The 17,000-nt window shown below is 39.1% G+C and overlaps 5 protein-coding genes and 1 pseudogene across 9 annotated transcripts; 4 read left to right on the forward strand and 2 right to left on the reverse strand.

Moving 5' to 3' along the window:
• Positions 1 to 444, forward strand: part of LOC125189048 — a 2,033-nt pseudogene extending 1,589 nt beyond the window's left edge.
• LOC125202636 (trifunctional UDP-glucose 4,6-dehydratase/UDP-4-keto-6-deoxy-D-glucose 3,5-epimerase/UDP-4-keto-L-rhamnose-reductase RHM1-like) lies at positions 1 to 2,787 on the forward strand. Its single transcript, XM_048101089.1, has 3 exons — positions 1 to 54; positions 501 to 2,047; positions 2,131 to 2,787. The coding sequence occupies exons 2-3, from the start codon at positions 515 to 517 to the stop codon at positions 2,581 to 2,583; spliced, it is 1,986 nt and encodes a 661-aa protein (XP_047957046.1). The 5' UTR covers positions 1 to 54; positions 501 to 514; the 3' UTR covers positions 2,584 to 2,787.
• Positions 2,788 to 3,225: 438 nt separating this feature from the next.
• Positions 3,226 to 5,888, forward strand: LOC125206960 (NADH kinase-like). Its single transcript, XM_048106176.1, has 5 exons — positions 3,226 to 3,355; positions 4,271 to 4,516; positions 4,610 to 4,690; positions 5,169 to 5,320; positions 5,439 to 5,888. The coding sequence occupies exons 1-5, from the start codon at positions 3,257 to 3,259 to the stop codon at positions 5,800 to 5,802; spliced, it is 942 nt and encodes a 313-aa protein (XP_047962133.1). The 5' UTR covers positions 3,226 to 3,256; the 3' UTR covers positions 5,803 to 5,888.
• Positions 5,758 to 8,879, reverse strand: LOC125206971 (E3 ubiquitin-protein ligase CCNB1IP1 homolog). 5 transcript variants are annotated; one of them, XM_048106195.1, is made up of 9 exons: positions 8,742 to 8,879; positions 7,956 to 8,082; positions 7,774 to 7,868; positions 7,467 to 7,512; positions 7,301 to 7,331; positions 6,930 to 7,185; positions 6,706 to 6,857; positions 6,235 to 6,511; positions 5,758 to 6,024 (listed from the first exon to the last, which is right to left on the reverse strand). In XM_048106195.1, the coding sequence occupies exons 2-9, from the start codon at positions 8,001 to 8,003 to the stop codon at positions 6,021 to 6,023; spliced, it is 909 nt and encodes a 302-aa protein (XP_047962152.1). In that variant the 5' UTR covers positions 8,004 to 8,082; positions 8,742 to 8,879; the 3' UTR covers positions 5,758 to 6,020. The 5 variants fall into 5 exon arrangements, with proteins under 5 accessions (XP_047962152.1, XP_047962165.1, XP_047962146.1 ...); XM_048106208.1 differs by having other exon boundaries at positions 6,235 to 6,481; positions 7,774 to 7,846; positions 7,944 to 8,082; XM_048106189.1 differs by having other exon boundaries at positions 7,774 to 7,846; positions 7,944 to 8,082.
• Positions 8,880 to 9,734: 855 nt separating this feature from the next.
• LOC125202088 (B-box zinc finger protein 22-like) lies at positions 9,735 to 11,952 on the forward strand. The gene is made up of 3 exons (XM_048100413.1): positions 9,735 to 10,077; positions 10,977 to 11,396; positions 11,533 to 11,952. The coding sequence occupies exons 1-3, from the start codon at positions 9,895 to 9,897 to the stop codon at positions 11,806 to 11,808; spliced, it is 879 nt and encodes a 292-aa protein (XP_047956370.1). The 5' UTR covers positions 9,735 to 9,894; the 3' UTR covers positions 11,809 to 11,952.
• A 953-nt stretch (positions 11,953 to 12,905) lies between these two features.
• LOC125212202 (protein VTE6, chloroplastic-like) lies at positions 12,906 to 15,466 on the reverse strand. The gene is made up of 5 exons (XM_048112301.1): positions 15,012 to 15,466; positions 14,046 to 14,299; positions 13,826 to 13,949; positions 13,576 to 13,680; positions 12,906 to 13,375 (listed from the first exon to the last, which is right to left on the reverse strand). The coding sequence occupies exons 1-5, from the start codon at positions 15,408 to 15,410 to the stop codon at positions 13,280 to 13,282; spliced, it is 978 nt and encodes a 325-aa protein (XP_047968258.1). The 5' UTR covers positions 15,411 to 15,466; the 3' UTR covers positions 12,906 to 13,279.
• Positions 15,467 to 17,000: the final 1,534 nt, after the last annotated feature.

A 17,000-nucleotide genomic window follows, 5' to 3' on the forward strand; every position in this document is an offset into this window, starting at 1 on the left:
GATTGTTTTTCTTCTTTTTTTTCATTCTGAATCTGATCCGAGCAACTGCGAAATGTGAGTTTTTTCTTTCCGAGATCTCATTCGCTTCATTTCTGATCCAATGTGCTAGATCTGTTTGTGAATTCAATTTGCGTTTGATTTCGGATTTAAATCATGTAATTTAGTTTAGGCGTTGGTTTAAGCTTGTGCTTGCTGAGCAGTTATGGTGAATGTTTGATTTGATTGGATGTTTAGAGCCGAGTTAATGATTTTGCTGTTTAATTAACTTAATCATGCTTAATTGCTTCTTATTATCGAAATACTCTGCGATTAATGACCTAGAGTTCGGTTTTTTTTTTCCCTACATTGGGGAAAATTAATGAGTTTTGCGGAATTGGATTGGAATTGTTAGGTTTAGAGATGCAAAAACTTGATCTTGGTAACTTGATTTTGCTTGTGGCTTAAGTATAGATTTAGGTTTTAGCTTAATTTTCATTGATTTGTGCATAAATTTGCTGCAGAATTCTAGGTGAAGATGTCGGCATTTACTCCCAAAAATATCCTGATTACTGGGGCTGCCGGATTCATTGCATCGCACGTTGCGAATAGGCTAGTTCGAAACTATCCTGAATACAAGATTGTTGTGCTTGACAAGCTTGATTACTGCTCCAATCTGAAGAATCTATACCCTTCCAACTCCTCTCCCAACTTCAAGTTTGTTAAGGGAGACATCGGTAGTGCTGACCTCGTGAACTACCTTCTCATCACTGAGAACATCGACACGATTATGCACTTTGCTGCTCAGACTCATGTTGACAATTCATTCGGCAACAGCTTTGAGTTCACCAAGAACAACATCTATGGCACTCATGTCCTTCTGGAGGCCTGCAAGGTTACTGGGAGTCAGATCAGGAGGTTTATCCATGTCAGCACTGACGAGGTGTATGGGGAGACGGATGAGGATGCTGTTGTTGGCAACCATGAGGCGTCGCAGCTGCTTCCCACGAACCCTTACTCAGCAACCAAGGCAGGGGCGGAGATGCTTGTCATGGCGTATGGTAGGTCTTATGGATTGCCTGTGATCACAACTCGTGGGAACAATGTTTATGGCCCGAATCAGTTCCCTGAGAAGTTGATTCCCAAGTTTATCCTCTTGGCCTTGAGGGGGCAGCCTCTGCCTATCCATGGCGATGGCTCTAATGTGCGGAGTTATCTCTACTGTGAGGATGTTGCGGAGGCGTTTGAAGTGGTTCTCCACAAGGGAGAAGTTGGCCATGTGTACAACATTGGGACGAAGAGGGAGAGAAGAGTCATCGATGTTGCTCAAGATATATGCAAGCTGTTTAACAAGGATGCCAAGTGCATTCAGTTTGTGGAGAACAGGCCATTCAATGATCAGAGGTATTTCCTTGACGACGAGAAGCTGAAGAATTTGGGGTGGGCTGAGAGGACTGCTTGGGAAGATGGGTTGAGGAAGACGATGGAGTGGTACATCAGCAACCCGGACTGGTGGGGTGATGTCTCTGGTGCTCTGATACCTCATCCTAGAATGTTGATGATGCCCGGTGGCACGGATAGGGCATCTGATAACGCTAGCCAGGCCAAGACGTTGGTCCCGGCTGACAAAAACAGCTCCTCCCTTCAGAAACCAGCCTTCAAGTTCTTGATCTATGGCAGGACAGGGTGGATTGGTGGCTTGCTCGGTGAGCTCTGTGAGAAACAAGGGATCCCTTACGAATATGGAAAGGGGCGTTTGCAGGATCGTGCATCACTTTTGGCGGATATTGCCACTGTTAAGCCTACTCATGTCTTCAATGCTGCTGGTCTCACGGGTAGACCCAACGTTGACTGGTGCGAGTCTCACAAGGTGGAGACAATCCGTACCAACGTCGTTGGCACATTGACTCTTGCAGATGTCTGCAGAGAGCAAGGTCTTCTAGTGGTGAACTATGCGACTGGCTGTATATTCGAGTACGATGCTGCACACCCCGAGGGATCTGGGATCGGTTTCAAGGAGGATGACACCCCCAATTTTGCCGGCTCGTACTATTCCAAGACCAAGGCCATGGTAATAACCCGAACACTGCAATCTGTTATCAACATGACATCTCATTGTGTTTGTATACTGACTTCTTTGCATATCCTCCACAGGTGGAGGATCTCTTGAAAGAGTTTGACAACGTGTGCACGCTAAGAGTCAGGATGCCAATATCCTCTGACCTTGAGAACCCGCGCAACTTCATCATAAAGATCTCCCGGTACAACAAGGTGGTGAACATCCCCAACAGCATGACAGTCTTGGACGAGCTTCTCCCAATCTCGATCGAGATGGCCAAGCGAAACCTCAGGGGAGTGTGGAACTTCACTAACCCTGGCGTCGTCAGCCACAACGAGTGCCTGGAGCTGTACAAGAAGTACATCAACCCGGAGTTCAAGTGGAGCAACTTCACGCTCGAGGAGCAAGCCAAGGTGATCGTTGCTGCCAGGAGCAACAATGAGATGGACGCTTCCAAGTTGAAGGAGGAGTTCCCGGAGCTGCGATCCATCAAGGAGTCGTTGATCAAGTACGTTTTCGAGCCCAACAAGAAGACCTCTGCTGCTTGAAGGGTGTCCAGATTTGCATACATCACATTACAATGCAATACATATTGTATTAGTTATTATTACTGCATCTTCTTGTTGTTTCTCTCTTTATTGTATGTTAATTTAGAGTTTGATCAACGCCTTTGGCTTAGTTGGTCAAGCTTGTTTGTGGGTGTAACATTCTTCAAACATCGTACTAAATAAATATACTACATACAATTGTCACATTCTTCTTCATTTTCTATATTTGAGTCAATTTAATAAATAATAGTACTCCATTCGTCGCATTTAAAACTTCTCATTTTTATTGGACTATTAGAAAAGGGCACAAACCAACAAATTTTATTCTGAGATGAAAATGTGACATTCAAATAGAACAAATCGAAATGAAATATGAGACGTTTCAAACTGGACCGAAATAATAGTATTTCTCTTATTTACGTAGTCTTTTATTTTAAAATTAAATAAGTAACAATATTGTCCATTTTAAACTTAACTAACAATATGGTCCTAATTTACATTTCAATTTACATTTATGAAATGTGTAAGTGATATTTAACTATATTATGATAAAAAGTTTTATTATTCGTGAGGTAATCATAATAGATCCGGGCCGGGTTCGGGCCCGCCCACCGACTACTCAGAGTATAAATACTACCATTCCCGCCCTCCGCCATTGAAACGGAGAGAGAGAATGGTGCGGAAGAGACTGCTGCTGCTGTTGAAGCCATCTTATGATCTATCGCTTCACACCGCCGCCACCGTTACCACCGCCTCCTCCAATCGCGACAAGGTATCAAAAGTTTAGCCTCAAAATTCAAATTAAACCCTCTAATTTTGTTAGTTTTACCGTTCAATTGGAGCTGGTATTGAGGTGTTGCGATTTCACTCTGCTATGGTGAGAATCATTCAATAATTAGATCTTCGGTATTGAGATTCATTTGTGTTCGGTTCAGGAAATCTGGTTGTTTCCCCAATAATTATTCTGCATTACGCATATGTATTTAATATTTGGGGAGAATGCCCAATTAGGAAAATTGGTGCAACCTAAATACCTAATCATGTAGCAATTCCCATGGATGAGTTTATTTTATTTTATTTTTCACTCAAGATTGTCGATTTTTTTACTGTTCATCGTAATGCTCCCTCGTCCATGAAGTAATGTCCATATTTGACCGGGCGAGTTTTAAGAAATATGAAGGAAAGTGGATGGAAAAAGTTAGTAGAATGAATGTGGGTCCCACTTTTATTCAAGAATCAATCCGTTCTCTCTGGTGTGAAGAATGTGCTTTCGAAGAAGTTGCACGAGCCCACATTCCGTAGTTGGGAGTAGTTTTAAGCAGTGTGATATGGTGTATTTATCATCATTTTACTTGATGCTTTCAGCCAGTAATATGTTCAAATCACACACTGGTTGCCTCTCCTCCCCTTCTCACTCTAATACTGCTTTGTGCACACTTTTATACGTTGTTTCTACCAGCCAAAACCATCATGGTGATGCAGATCTATTATGACGAATAAAGTAATGTAGTACGTAATTAGTTTGCGTCATTTTGGTCTCATATTCTGTTAGGAGCTATTACGGAGAACTTTGAGAAGGATAGTCCAGAATTGTTTGTTTTATCAGCCGCCTCTCCATTTGATGCCTTCTCAAATGCTTCGTTCGATTCTCAGATGACATACCTTTTATTCGTTGATGATATTGCAGGTGTTGAAATACTTGCATAACAGGACTTTGTCTCACAAAAACACGGTCAACTTCTGCCAGAAAGTTTTGAGTAAAAAATCCGTTGAATGGGTAACTGCTCTCCGTAGTGAGATTTCTGAGCCTATCCGTGATGTTGATCTGGTCATTGCAATTGGAGGTGACGGCACACTACTACATGCAAGCCATTTGGTGGATGATTCGATCCCGGTCCTTGGAGTAAATTCTGATCCCACTCAACCAAAAGAAGTAATTAACTTCACTGCCTTTTTACCTTGCTAGATCAGATATCTTAATTTGATTCCATCTCCTTCTAATGCCTTATTTAAACGTGTTATTTAGGTAGCAGAATTCATTGAAGAATTTGATGCAACAAGGAGCACTGGATATCTTTGTGCTTCCACTGCCAGCAACTTTGAAGAGGTTAGGTTTCACAAAATCTATTTATATATTTGAAACCTTCGGCTGCTGGCTGCTATTCGAAAGTATGACTTTGATTGAGTAAAGAGTTTCTGATACTAGTGGAAGTTAACATAAATACGTAGGTAGGAAATTCGTCTCTCTCGGTCTAGAAACACACTTTCTAAGTTCATAGCTACTGGTTTATTAGAGCTCTGACCCGATCTTCTTTCTTATTGGCATACTATATTTTATATGTTTGTTTTCTGAAATTGTGAGTTTTTTCTTATTCCACTCTTTCAAAGATCGAACTGCACATGGGTGTCTCTTAGTTATTTGAATTGGCTAGGATCGGATTATGTTCATGCTTCGTACTTTACATTCTTAGTATTATTGGTTTTGCAGATGTAATGAGCAGTTAACTGCTATAGATTTTTTTGTTCCTAAGTCTAAGTTCCCAGTTCCCACCATGAAATAGTGACACTCTGTTTTTTTTTTCTAGGTGGTAGACGACATCCTTGAGAATCGTGTTGAACCATCTGAACTATCACGGATGGCCATTGCTATCAACTCAAAGCCTATTCCAACCTATGCTCTCAATGATATTCTACTCGCACATCCATGTCCTGCAACAGTTTCTCGATTCTCATTCAGGTCGGGAAAATGGAAATTGGTTTGGTTTTTTTATTTTTTATGGGAAAATAGATATTGGTTTGGTTTTTTTATTTCTTAAAACACACGAACTGTGTGATTGATATTCTTGTTTATATAGGATCAAGAAAGATGGGGAGCCCTCCCCTCTACTTCACTCGAGATCAAGTGGCATCAGAGTGTCGACAGGCGCTGGATCAACGGCTGCAATGCACTCGGCTGGTGGATTCACAATGCCCATCTTCTCCAGGGAGCTGCAGTACTTGGTGAGGGAGCCCATTGCTGCAGGTTCAAACTTAACACACGGGTTTGTAAAATCGAACGAGACGATGGATATCTCCTGGTTCTGTAGAGAAGGGAAGCTGTATGTTGATGGTTCGAATGTGTTCCATTCTGTAGAGCTAGGGGATACGATAGAAATGTCTTCTAGGGCTCCGCAGTTGAAAATGTATCTGTCACCCGAAATTATTTCACGTAACAAGTGAATACACATAGATATATACTCGCATACTATAATTGTACGATGTCTCGAGTAGTTTGCAGATGGTAATCCCAGTGTTGCATTTACTAATATGTCGTTTTAGTTTCTATCAGAACGACAGTTGGGTGTTGAACGAACGAGTTACTCCTATGTCAGTGTCACTGCATGCTTGAGGAGGTAACTGCAAACATGGCTGCAGTTTCATTTTCAACTATAGCTTCATCACCTGCCATTATTAAGCAAGAACGGAATTTGATATCATGAATCAAGAAGAATAAACAGAATGCAAGAACTTAAATGAACGAAATCATTATCGAAAGTGTTATTTAATGTTGATCATTATTGAAAAATAAAGCAAAGATATATGTCACATTAGAGTAATTCTACCTACATCTGAGACTATATATTGCAATAGTGTAGCAGTTACTGGGCTTACATGAACACATGAGGTCGACTACGCGAGAGTTGAGGCCGCTTTATAGGTGAAAGGATAAGATTCCTCAGAGTCATTGAAGGATTTGCTGGGCGCTGTCCAGCTCCAACGCCAAAAGAAGGATGGGAACTTGGCACTCGACTACCAGTTTCAGCAAGACCGGCCGATTGTTTGGCAGGTGAGCCACCAGACATGTCAAATGTGGAGTTAGAATTGTTGTGTCGTGCCGGCCACATGTCATCTCTTGGCCCTGGAGTGTCAGGAGTGAGAACCGACCAATCTGCGACAAATAAGCCGGACTAGCACTTTTGGAAGAGTATGAGAATAATTAAATATGCCATTATTGGTATTTTTCAAGAGATCAAGTAGAATATTGTGTTATGCTGTAAAGATAAAAGTTTATAGGTAACTATCAGGGTAGAGCGGAACCATGTGAATATCTATGTAAGTGAAAATGGCGTCGAATGGGCTTACCGGTCCTCATAGAGTCTCTTCTGTCTGGTTCTGAGAACATGTTAGCTTCTGGCCTATTGAAGAAATTATTTGCCGGCTGAATTGCTGAACGTTTCATTGACTCGATTTCATTTCTTGCTTGATCGTACATATCATCGAGTTTCCTTTTTTGCCTGGCAGTGACAATAAGAACATCATTAGTAACCACAACCATAATTATAGTAAAAGAAGAGCAGTAGATTGACCTGCACTTTTCTGAAAACTTTTCTTGCAGTTCCACTTTATCCTTAGTCAGATTCTCATTCTCTTGCTCCAATATCTGGCACCTCTTACGCATTTTCTGGTACGCGCCAATTGTCTCCTCCATTTTCTGTGTAAGTGCCTCTTTCATCAATTCACATTTCTGCCGATACTGAGCTGCTAATTTATTCATCTTGGCTTGCATCTCCAATTCTTTTTGCCCAATATGAAACATGAAACTTTTGTATACACACTTCAATGCTAGGACCTTTTAAGGAATACTTAAATTACAGGAAGAACTAGATCCATAGTCTATCATACTGGTGAAACATAATCAATCGAGAAACATTGAGCTAGACTCTTTAGTTAAGGATACATATTTGAGGAGATAATCCCATCATGGCCATCTGCGCAAAACAACAACTAGTATGTCATGGAATGTGGTGAATGGCATATGATATGTAACTTAAGAAAGGGTAAATTGACACAAGCAAATGATAAACTAATCAAGAGGCAGAGTCTTTGCCAGAGAGTTTCCTCACATTGATCCATTCGTCATTTGGATTGATGTCCACTGGCTTCATATGACTGCCAAGTAAAAGGACGACATTTCAAACCAATTAAAATCAAATGACTCCACAGATAACCACAAAACTATACCTTGTCTACATATTAGAGACACATGAAGAAGGGAAATATATGATTAAGTTCAACTTTCATTGCATCAGATGGGTGAAAAACTTCTGACACATAACATAACAGCTAGTCTATAATTTGATAACAGAATTGTTCCTTTTGGAAATTACAGACATAAGATAAAATGAACAAGTTTCACTTTGTTATCAATACCTTCTAGAGAGCACTTGATCACAAACAGGACACGAACCATCATTACTGAGAATCCTACCAGCATCTTCCGTGCCTTCAAAAGTTATTAAGGAAGTCTGACAAAACATACCAAAATGACGACTTTGATAGAAATAAAAAGTATGAGAATTAATCCATTCATATTTGGATACACATGATGTGACCACATGTTGTGGCGACTGCTCGCCCTTCCAATTCCCGCCAGCACGCATTGCATCTCATTTCAGTGTCTCAGAATGATTTAATTAACACTTCGCTCTTTTGAGTTCAACTTTGCAATATGTTGATAACCTGAGAATTGTAATAAGAAAACCAAAAACCAACTCAAGACTTTAAGCTTATAAAAGTGTTAAGCACAATAAAGCTGTTTAATAGTAATATCTAGTAAGCAAATAATGAGAACTGCTATCAATCAAAGTACTAGATCAAAATTCCTCTTTGACCTCAAAAGGCAGAACCTGCATGCTTGACCACAACACAAGTCCTGGATTCCAATTCAAACATAGATGAAGAAAATCTCAAAGATAATAAACAAGATCAGGTGCAATTCAACATCCTCGTTTTATCAAAAAAATCACTTGAAACACTTAGTATAGCTACGCTACCAAAGTTATACATAGAAAAATCGTGAAGATTAAACTCTCAATACACGAGAAATATAAAACGGTATAGCTGAATAGATCTAGTTCACCATTCACTCAAACAAAATCTGCAGGAAAAAAGCATCAATTTCAAACTTATCGCGCACGATGCTCAACTGAGACCTCTATCGTCAAATAAATCAGCAAAATCAAGCAATTAACCAATAGCAATTTAGATTCCTAAAATCGGAAGCTAAATCGCAGAAAATTATGGAAGCTTGCGAGCAATGTACACAGAATTCTGCAATTGTGCGAATAGAATTCAGATTGCGGCAGAAATTAGGCAGCGAAGAAAGTGTACAAACTGACCTTTAACTCCGGAAACAAGCAATGGTTGCTGAATTCAGAAATGTAGAGAAAATGGTAGGAATCGAAGCACTACGGAGCTAGGGTTATCGACTTGGAGCGAGATCGCAGATTGCGCGGCAAAGACGAGAAGAAATTCCGCGAGACGTTGCAGATTTAAATGATCTGCGAAATGGTAGTTAATATATAACCTTTTTAATTAGTGTCATTTAAAGGATTATATAATTATGAAAGCTTTAATATTTTGTGATAATTTGACATATATTATCTTAAATTACACAATATTACCATATGAAATAAAAATTGTATAATGAATCACACTTAACAAGAAATACGTCCAAAGCTGTCATTCAACCTCACGTGGACAACTACCTTTGCAAAAAATAGAACTTGGACTGTGAAACCTTCAAAAAATAAATATATTGCGATTAGAATTTACAAAACAAAAAAAAATTGCGATTAAACACAAAGGATTTTCAATTATTCAAGATTACACTGACCCCCAATTCTTTATGTAAAATACTTGAAAGGATCAATATTCATAATTCAACACTATTTCTATATGACATTATCACGAGATTAAATACTAGAATAAAATATATTCGTTCGAACAACGTTTATAAGACTTAATTCTCAGAATCATCAAATTAAATTCATGTGTGGTCACCCAAAAAAAAAAAAATTAAAAGCTTGACAACTATTCATCACTTATTCTTGTGTTAGCAGTGATTGGAACGCTCGATTTATTGATGAAAAAAAAAACAATCGTGTAAATGGTTATTCGAACATTTAACTTATTAATGAAGAAAAAAGATTAATTGGAACGTTGAACCTTTTTACGAAGAAAGAGGCGTGATGTGACGTGAAGAGTGACGACTATTTTATAAAAATCACCTCACCGCCTCAAAACAATACTACCAGAGCGATACGTGTTCACACTCAGCTTCCAACAACTATCCAACTTCACTATAAAAAGCTGCTCACCACCTCCCCGCCATTTCTCCCTCTCTCGGTTAAACCGCTGCTGCAACCCTCCTTTCCCCCACCTGAAGTTTCCTCCTGCTCTCTAACCGTTCGCTACTTGTCTTCTCCGCGGCTGGCGTGTGAACAATTGAGCGCGGGAATCGTCGCTGTTGCTGCTCTGTTACTGGCGGTGATGAAGATTCAGTGCAACGTCTGTGAGGCGGCGGAGGCGAAGGTGCTCTGCTGCGCCGACGAGGCGGCGCTATGCGGCGACTGCGATCAGAAGGTGCACGCCGCCAATAAGCTCTCCAGTAAGCATCAGAGGGTTCCTCTCTCTACTTCTTCGTCGCAGAAGCCTAAGTGCGATATTTGCCAGGTAGGTAGCTCACGATCTTTTCAGATCTCAATTCTGTTCCGCTTTCAGCTTTCAATTTTGTTATATTTTCTAGTTTAGTTTGTTGAATTCCTTCGTTCCGCGTAGATTTGCCTAATTTGACTCAAACGATCACAACTGCCGAATTCTGAAATGATATGATGAACATTCAATTGAGTTTTTTCTAGTTTAGTTTGTTGAATTCCTTCGTTCCCCATAGATTTTCCTAATTTGACTCAAAACGATCGCAATTTCCAAATTCTGGAATGATATCATGAAGTAGTGTGCTGTGTGTTTAGCAACAGAGATTCGAATTAGATGTGTTCTTCACGTGTGGCTGTAGTTAGTTTCACATCACGCAAATACAAACTTCGAGATGCAGAAATTAGGCGATTTCCATGCGATCGCTTGCTCCTCCTCGAAACTGCAAATTAGGTACCTGGATATGTGAAGCAGTGTGTTGTGTGTTTAGTAACAGACATACGACGTAGATGTGCTCTTCTAGTGGGGCTGTAGTTAGTTACACTGATCATGAAGCATCTTCAAGCAAATAATCAATTTGTGAATTAGACATTTCACTATTATCAAACATTCGAACCTCGAGATGCAGAAATTAGGTTCCTTCCATGTGATCGCTTGCTCCTTCTCGAAGGGTATGTAAAAATTTGACTAAAACTGCAAATTAGATTCCTGGATATGTAAAGCTTGGTTCAGGATTGGGGAGTTAATCTGAGATTATCATCTAAAATATTACTAATTGTTATTCATTGCTGCAATAGTATTCTGACTTCGACTATCTGGGGATTCCATTTGCAGTCTCTTTTGTGGTTGATTTGATTAGTGGCTTGACCCTAATTACTGAGCTACATAGGTCTTGATATTCAAACTCCATGTGTATGCAGGAAACGGTAGGCTATTTCTTTTGCCTGGAGGATCGAGCTCTGCTTTGCAGACGATGTGATGTTTCTATACACACTGCAAATCGCTTGGTCGCTGCTCATCAGAGGTTCCTGCTCACTGGAGTTAAAGTAGGTCTCGAAGCAGCCAAATTTGATCCACCAATGCCATCCCTTCCAGTTGAGAGAAGCTCGGGATCGAATGCTCCTCCCACTCCAAAGAACGTTATGAACATAGCAACAGCTGAACAATCCAATAAAACTCTGCCTGTCCAAGCCAGTGTAGGTGGGGATATTTCAATGTCGAGGTTGTCTTTTACAGGAGGTTCCACGGCTGAAAGTATTTCACCGTGGCAGTTGGATGAATTCCTTGAGCTTGGTGACTTCGGTCAGAAGTACGATCTCATGGATCCCGGCTCATCCAAGGTTCAATCTATTCATATCCATATGATTTTTGGATAGAAAGTTGATGTTTTAGATTCGAATCTAATCTTCACCAACATGTATTCCTCTCAAATTGCATATGTTTGAAGATAAATTGGATATCTTGGTATGGTTTCAGGCGGATTCCGGGAGATTTGGAGATTCAGACTACTCGCCTATGTTTCGAGTTGCTGATATGGAGGTCGAGGGCGATGAGTGTATGGGACAGTCACCGAATAATTTCTGGACGGTGCCGGAGATTCCATCTCCCCCGACAGCATCCGGGCTTAACTGGCCCATGATTCCCCAGACCCCATGCGACTCTGCTGCCTTCGTGCCCGATATAATCTCCTTGCCTACACACCACCGTCGTTCACACGGTGGTGATAATATGAAGCGACGGAGGCGTTTTTGATTAACCCTACTTTCCACTTGTATCAAGAGTTATGAGTTATGCACATTAGTTTTCTAGGGCTATGAATATGATATAGACAATCTGATCATAGCAAGTGTTGAATCCTACTTGTTATCGTTGTATGCAAGCAGTGTTGTTTTGTAATCGTCGTTATCCTCTTAAAAGAGGTTTTGTAAGACCTGTCGAAACCCAATGTCCCGGTACTGTCTACAAAGTCTTTTTCCGGCAGGGCTGGCCCCGACCGTCGCGACGATGGCATGGTGTTGGATGATGATGTTGAATTTATATGCTTGATGGATATCTAACTTTTGGTAGCTATGAATTGAAAATTTGAAATGTTTATTTCAAGTATTTAGAAGTTGAGCTTAATGCAAGTTTAACTCCCAATATGGGAATATAATTAGCAATGATCTCTTGATTGAAGTATAAAAGATGAGTATTCATTCAAAATTTTATTTTGTAATAAGTATAAAAGCGAAGTACAATATGAAATTAAAATGAGACCAAAACAAAGAATGACAAGCTGAATTTTGTTTAGATCAAGCTTGTCACAATTTGTGTAGATTTGTACTATGAATAACATAATATTCATTTGCACTCTTAATTCTCATTCACTAGATAAAATGCTCATCTTTGGAGAAAAGAAATTGAAAACCAAATATTTCCCACAAAAAATGAAAGCCAAATATTCCCTCCACCCAATAGCATGAGTTCCATTTTTTCCCCCTAGTTTTAAAAAAATGTGAATGAAAAAAATTAATGGAACTTAAATTTTATTTTTATAATGAAAAAAATATATTTTAAAAAGTTAATAGAACACAGACTTTATTATATTGATTTTATAAGAAAATATAAGCTAACTGAATTGATAGAATTTGAAATCTACTTATAACATATAAGTTCTATTTGAATGAATCATAATATGAATAAAACACAGATGAAGAGAGTCAACATTTTTCCTATTTGAGAGGATAAATATACAATCTACATGTGAATGTGTCTTTGTAATTTGCAGATGGAGAGAAATTGTTTACATCAAGCTTTAAACTTCTTAGTTACATGCATTCTCTCATTCATGTTAATATCACATAGTAAAATGTAAGAGGAAAACACGAGTGAAACCTCAGACCTCATTTCATACAACAGACAGAATAATGGTTGAAGACTTTCCACTTTTCATTATCAACAATGAATGCAAAATTCATACAACAGTAAGCCTAAATTCACACTTGGCTTCAAATCCAACACCAATTCCAAATTCACAGCCCAAACTGCTCTTCTGCAGCTCTCTCTTGTTAGTTAGTCATTGAAATGAAAGAGATTTTGGTAACTGTGAAGATGGATTCGCCCTTCACTCTTCCATTTCGTTTTATTGTGTCAGTTTATCCGGCTCAAACTCAAGAGTCGGCTGGTGGCAGCTACACAGTGATTAATTAGCGAATTAAGCAAGTTAGCCGTTGCGTACCAGCCTCTATGTGAGCCAGTTTTGGAGGAACAGTTGCTGCATAAGGATTGCCAAAATGCTGCCCATGGATATATTTAGGACATTGACCGCGTCATTGTTAAGCTGCAATGCAAAGAAAGGAAAACGCTCATAACCACAGAAAATGCCGGCTTCCCACATGATTCACGAGGATGATGCGCATATAACTCTAATTACAAACCAAGAAAGATGATAATATCCGCTACAAGAAACCGTTTCTAAAAATGTATACAAAACATAACTCAACAAGAAAGCAAGTCGAGAAGCGAAAGAGAATAACTAACCCATTGGAACCCTTCTTTTTCTTGGAATACTGCACCGATGATACTCTCTCCGAGATTAGCAATCTGGGAAGCAATTACACAGATGACGACTTGTGGTATGTTTATCTGTTCAGACATAACTCTTCATCAGTTGGAGAAAAGAAAATTAACACTGGTGCGAGAATGAATCAAATTTATTGCAAAATGTAGAGATTTATCGATCGATATTCGTGTAAAACAACGGGGAGGAAGATGACATCCTAACTTTTACCTGACCAAGAACAACACCGACAGAAGCAAGAAGAACCGAAGCTAAAATTCCAGCAAGAGTTCCTTCAAGACTAACGGCCCCTTCAGTACCCCTTGGGACTATCTTGAATGTTGTGACTAGGTAACTACAACAAACATCAACTAATCAATGGATGTGAAGAAAAGAGCATATCTTGAAAAAAAAACACTCGGATAACTACAAGAAAAAGAGGTGAGCTTACGTCGTCCTGCCATATGCTTTCCCTATCTCACTCGAGACAGTATCGCTGAGTTTGGTACAGAAACTAGCGACAAACCCAAGTTTCCAAAGGGGAGCAAGTGCCACTCCACCGATTCCGGAGATTGAGAGGGCTGCACAAACACAGCCGGCAGCACTTGATCCAACCACACTTCCCGGTCCTCGCCTTCCTTTCATTTTCTCAGCAACCCCTTGAGCCTCCTTCTGCTCCATTTTCACCTTTGTCGCGGCCGTTCCCTACAATTATCAATCCATCACTCAACACTTCTACCTTAGAGGATACACAAACTCCACCATCTAAACACTAAACCAATTTTTTTATGAAAGTGTCAATATTTGTAATACGCATACTTGAAATCCACACAACAAGCTTCACACACTAATTAGCTTGTGATTCAACACAGAAATCAGCCTTCTGCCATCCTGCTTATGTAAGAGGAAAAAAATCCAAAACAGCCAAAGTAGCAAAAATGTAATTTTTTTTGTAGTTGATTTGAATTCAGACATTGAGAAGGAAGCGCGCGCACACACACAAACACCCACATTGTTCCAAATTCCAACAATTCAGCTACCTCACAATTCAAAAAAAACATTATTCAACTCAAAACTCTACTAATGAAACTCAATATTTGCAATACACATACCTGAAATCCACACACACACAATAAGCTTCAAACCCTCTTGTAATTCTACACACAAAACATAAAAAAGCCTTATGCAACCCTGCTTATGCAAGAGGAGAATTCCAGAACAATCAAACAAGAAAAATGTAATCTTTTTTATAGTTGATCAAAATTTCAAATCTTGACACATAAATCAAAGCAGAAACACACACATGATTCCAAATTCCAACAATTTCAGCTCCCTCACAGCTCAAAAAAGCACAACTCAGCTCAGCATTCCACTAATGAAAACTCACAATTCACACAATTGAACAAAGAGAGCTCACAATGACAAAGTAAGTAGCCACAAGAAGGAACCCAGAGTAGCTAAAGGCGCGCCACGTGAGGGTCCCGAGCAAGAACGCCGCCGCAAATCCGGGCGGCGACAATCCGGAGAGGAGAACCGGGGAGCCCAAGACGAAGATCGCGGCGTTGCTGAGAAGCGCGGATTGCCACGTGGGAGGCGATGATTTGACCAGCTGGATGGCCTGCTGAAGAAGACCTGGATCAAAATCAGTCGCTGATGCTTGAATTTGGGATGCCGATTTCTGCTTCAAGACTGGATTTTTAGGGGTTGGCTTGAGAGGGGTAAAGAAGAGGGCTTTTGAAGTGGGATTGTGGGAATTGGGGAGTGGAAATGGAGGGGTGAGAGAGAGAATGGTCGGTGTTGAGAGAGAAGCTGCCATTTTTGTTTGCAGTAAGATAGTTTGGTATGGGAAGAAAGAAGCTAAAAATGCAAAGACTTCTCAATTTTATAAATAATGATTTTATTGTAGTTCAAAAATTAGAGTATTAATATAAATGGAAAATAATATCGTGCCACCTTAATTTGGGTGTTCATTTATGTACGCAGACTTTTTCGATACCAAATAAAATTTCGAGTAATATTGCTTTACACTCCATTTGTTAAATTACAAATGAAGAATTTTTTGGACTCAAAATTTTAAAAATGAAGAGGGTTATTTTTTTAAAAAAGAAATGGCTTGTTTATAGTAAGACAATAAAAAAAACAACGTTCATTTATAGTGAGACAGAGAGTAATAATTTAAAAAATCATGACCTTGCAATTATATTATAGAAATTATATTAGTAATATAATTTGCTAAAATTCACATAGTATTAATTTCTAGCAATTAAGGCTATATATGGTAGCTACCACGGCGCGGACCTAGATTTGGCATCCCTTCTTCAAGAGTGGTGTAAAAGAAGTTACATTTGTACACTATATTTTATTCATTTTATTTTAATTAGCTTAGTTGTTATTAATAATGATTTTTCATTTATTTTTTAGTTCCAATGCATAAAATTTTAGCCTTGCCTGATTCAAGTTATAACCTAATTCCTTTTCCCTTTTCTTTTATAACTCATATAGCCATATTGTTAATCAGAGATGCAAACATTTATGGATAGTAATTATGGATGAAAAATTGAGTTTTTCATAATTTTTAAAAAAATCAATGAAAGAATACATTCTTTGATTTTACGCGTAGTCGTCTCAACAACATGTACACATAGAAAAGAATGTTTTTATTAATGAGCAAATTTTATCTTGGAATTAATTGATTTCCATTAGCAAGGAGAGTGGCATAGAGCAGTTGATTCCATGTATCCGGCACGCCAGCGAGGCACCAATGGCTGCAGTCGTCCCCCTTCTTCCCGCCGATGCCGTACGCGGACGGATGGCCGTCTTTCCGCAGGGCTGAGAGCGTGGTAATGTCCAGCAGCTGCACCGATGTCGTCATGTTGCTTAACACGCGCTTCAGCGCTGCCACGGCTGGCAGATCCGGCCCGGGGTACACGGACCCGAGGACCGGCTCTGTCTCTCCGTAGCACGTTGCATTCTTTTGTGATGCATTATTCCACTCCGTGCCACTACATGTATGCATGATTGAATACGATCAGGAGCGGACGCATAAAATTAATTACTCCATCATAAACTAAAAATTAAAACTTTTTTAGACTCGAAAATAAATTAATATCGGCTATATTTATATTAAGCTTCGTGTGAAAATTATTTTTCGTTATAAAGTTGCTATTTGAAATGTGATTGTTCATATGATTAAAAACTTTTATATTAAAAAATAGTAACTAATTGTGTAAATAAAAATTTATAATGTGTTCCAATTAATGAATAAAGTGAATATTTTTTTGAGTATACATCATAGTGAGTTTCAAATTATAAACTAAAAATAGTTTTTTGATTAAAAATGATTATTGCAAAAGGAAGAGTTATTTCTAATGAAAAGTTAATTTAAATGACTAAAGAAATTTAGAAA

This window comes from Salvia hispanica, chromosome 1 (assembly GCF_023119035.1).
Source record: "Salvia hispanica cultivar TCC Black 2014 chromosome 1, UniMelb_Shisp_WGS_1.0, whole genome shotgun sequence".
Classification (NCBI taxonomy): Eukaryota; Viridiplantae; Streptophyta; class Magnoliopsida; order Lamiales; family Lamiaceae; genus Salvia; species Salvia hispanica.

Bases quoted from the DNA above. Each gene is read 5' to 3' on its own strand.
- LOC125202636 (XM_048101089.1), top strand. From the start codon at position 515: ATGTCGGCATTTACTCCCAAAAATATCCTGATTACTGGGGCTGCCGGA. The intron at 2,048-2,130 runs GTAATAACCCGA...TATCCTCCACAG, and splicing joins ATTCCAAGACCAAGGCCATG to GTGGAGGATCTCTTGAAAGA.
- LOC125206960 (XM_048106176.1), top strand. From the start codon at position 3,257: ATGGTGCGGAAGAGACTGCTGCTGCTGTTGAAGCCATCTTATGATCTA. The intron at 4,517-4,609 runs GTAATTAACTTC...CGTGTTATTTAG, and splicing joins ATCCCACTCAACCAAAAGAA to GTAGCAGAATTCATTGAAGA. The intron at 5,321-5,438 runs GTCGGGAAAATG...TTGTTTATATAG, and splicing joins GTTTCTCGATTCTCATTCAG to GATCAAGAAAGATGGGGAGC.
- LOC125206971 (XM_048106186.1), bottom strand. From the start codon at position 8,003: ATGCGTGCTGGCGGGAATTGGAAGGGCGAGCAGTCGCCACAACATGTG. The intron at 7,186-7,300 runs GTATCCTTAACT...AAAAGGTCCTAG, and splicing joins GGGATTATCTCCTCAAATAT to CATTGAAGTGTGTATACAAA. The intron at 6,512-6,705 runs GTAAGCCCATTC...TATTTGTCGCAG, and splicing joins AAGAGACTCTATGAGGACCG to ATTGGTCGGTTCTCACTCCT.
- LOC125202088 (XM_048100413.1), top strand. From the start codon at position 9,895: ATGAAGATTCAGTGCAACGTCTGTGAGGCGGCGGAGGCGAAGGTGCTC. The intron at 10,078-10,976 runs GTAGGTAGCTCA...ATGTGTATGCAG, and splicing joins CTAAGTGCGATATTTGCCAG to GAAACGGTAGGCTATTTCTT. The intron at 11,397-11,532 runs GTTCAATCTATT...GTATGGTTTCAG, and splicing joins TGGATCCCGGCTCATCCAAG to GCGGATTCCGGGAGATTTGG.
- LOC125212202 (XM_048112301.1), bottom strand. From the start codon at position 15,410: ATGGCAGCTTCTCTCTCAACACCGACCATTCTCTCTCTCACCCCTCCA. The intron at 14,300-15,011 runs GTGAGCTCTCTT...TGATAATTGTAG, and splicing joins TGGCTACTTACTTTGTCATT to GGAACGGCCGCGACAAAGGT. The intron at 13,376-13,575 runs GTTAGTTATTCT...TTTGCATTGCAG, and splicing joins AAAAAGAAGGGTTCCAATGG to CTTAACAATGACGCGGTCAA.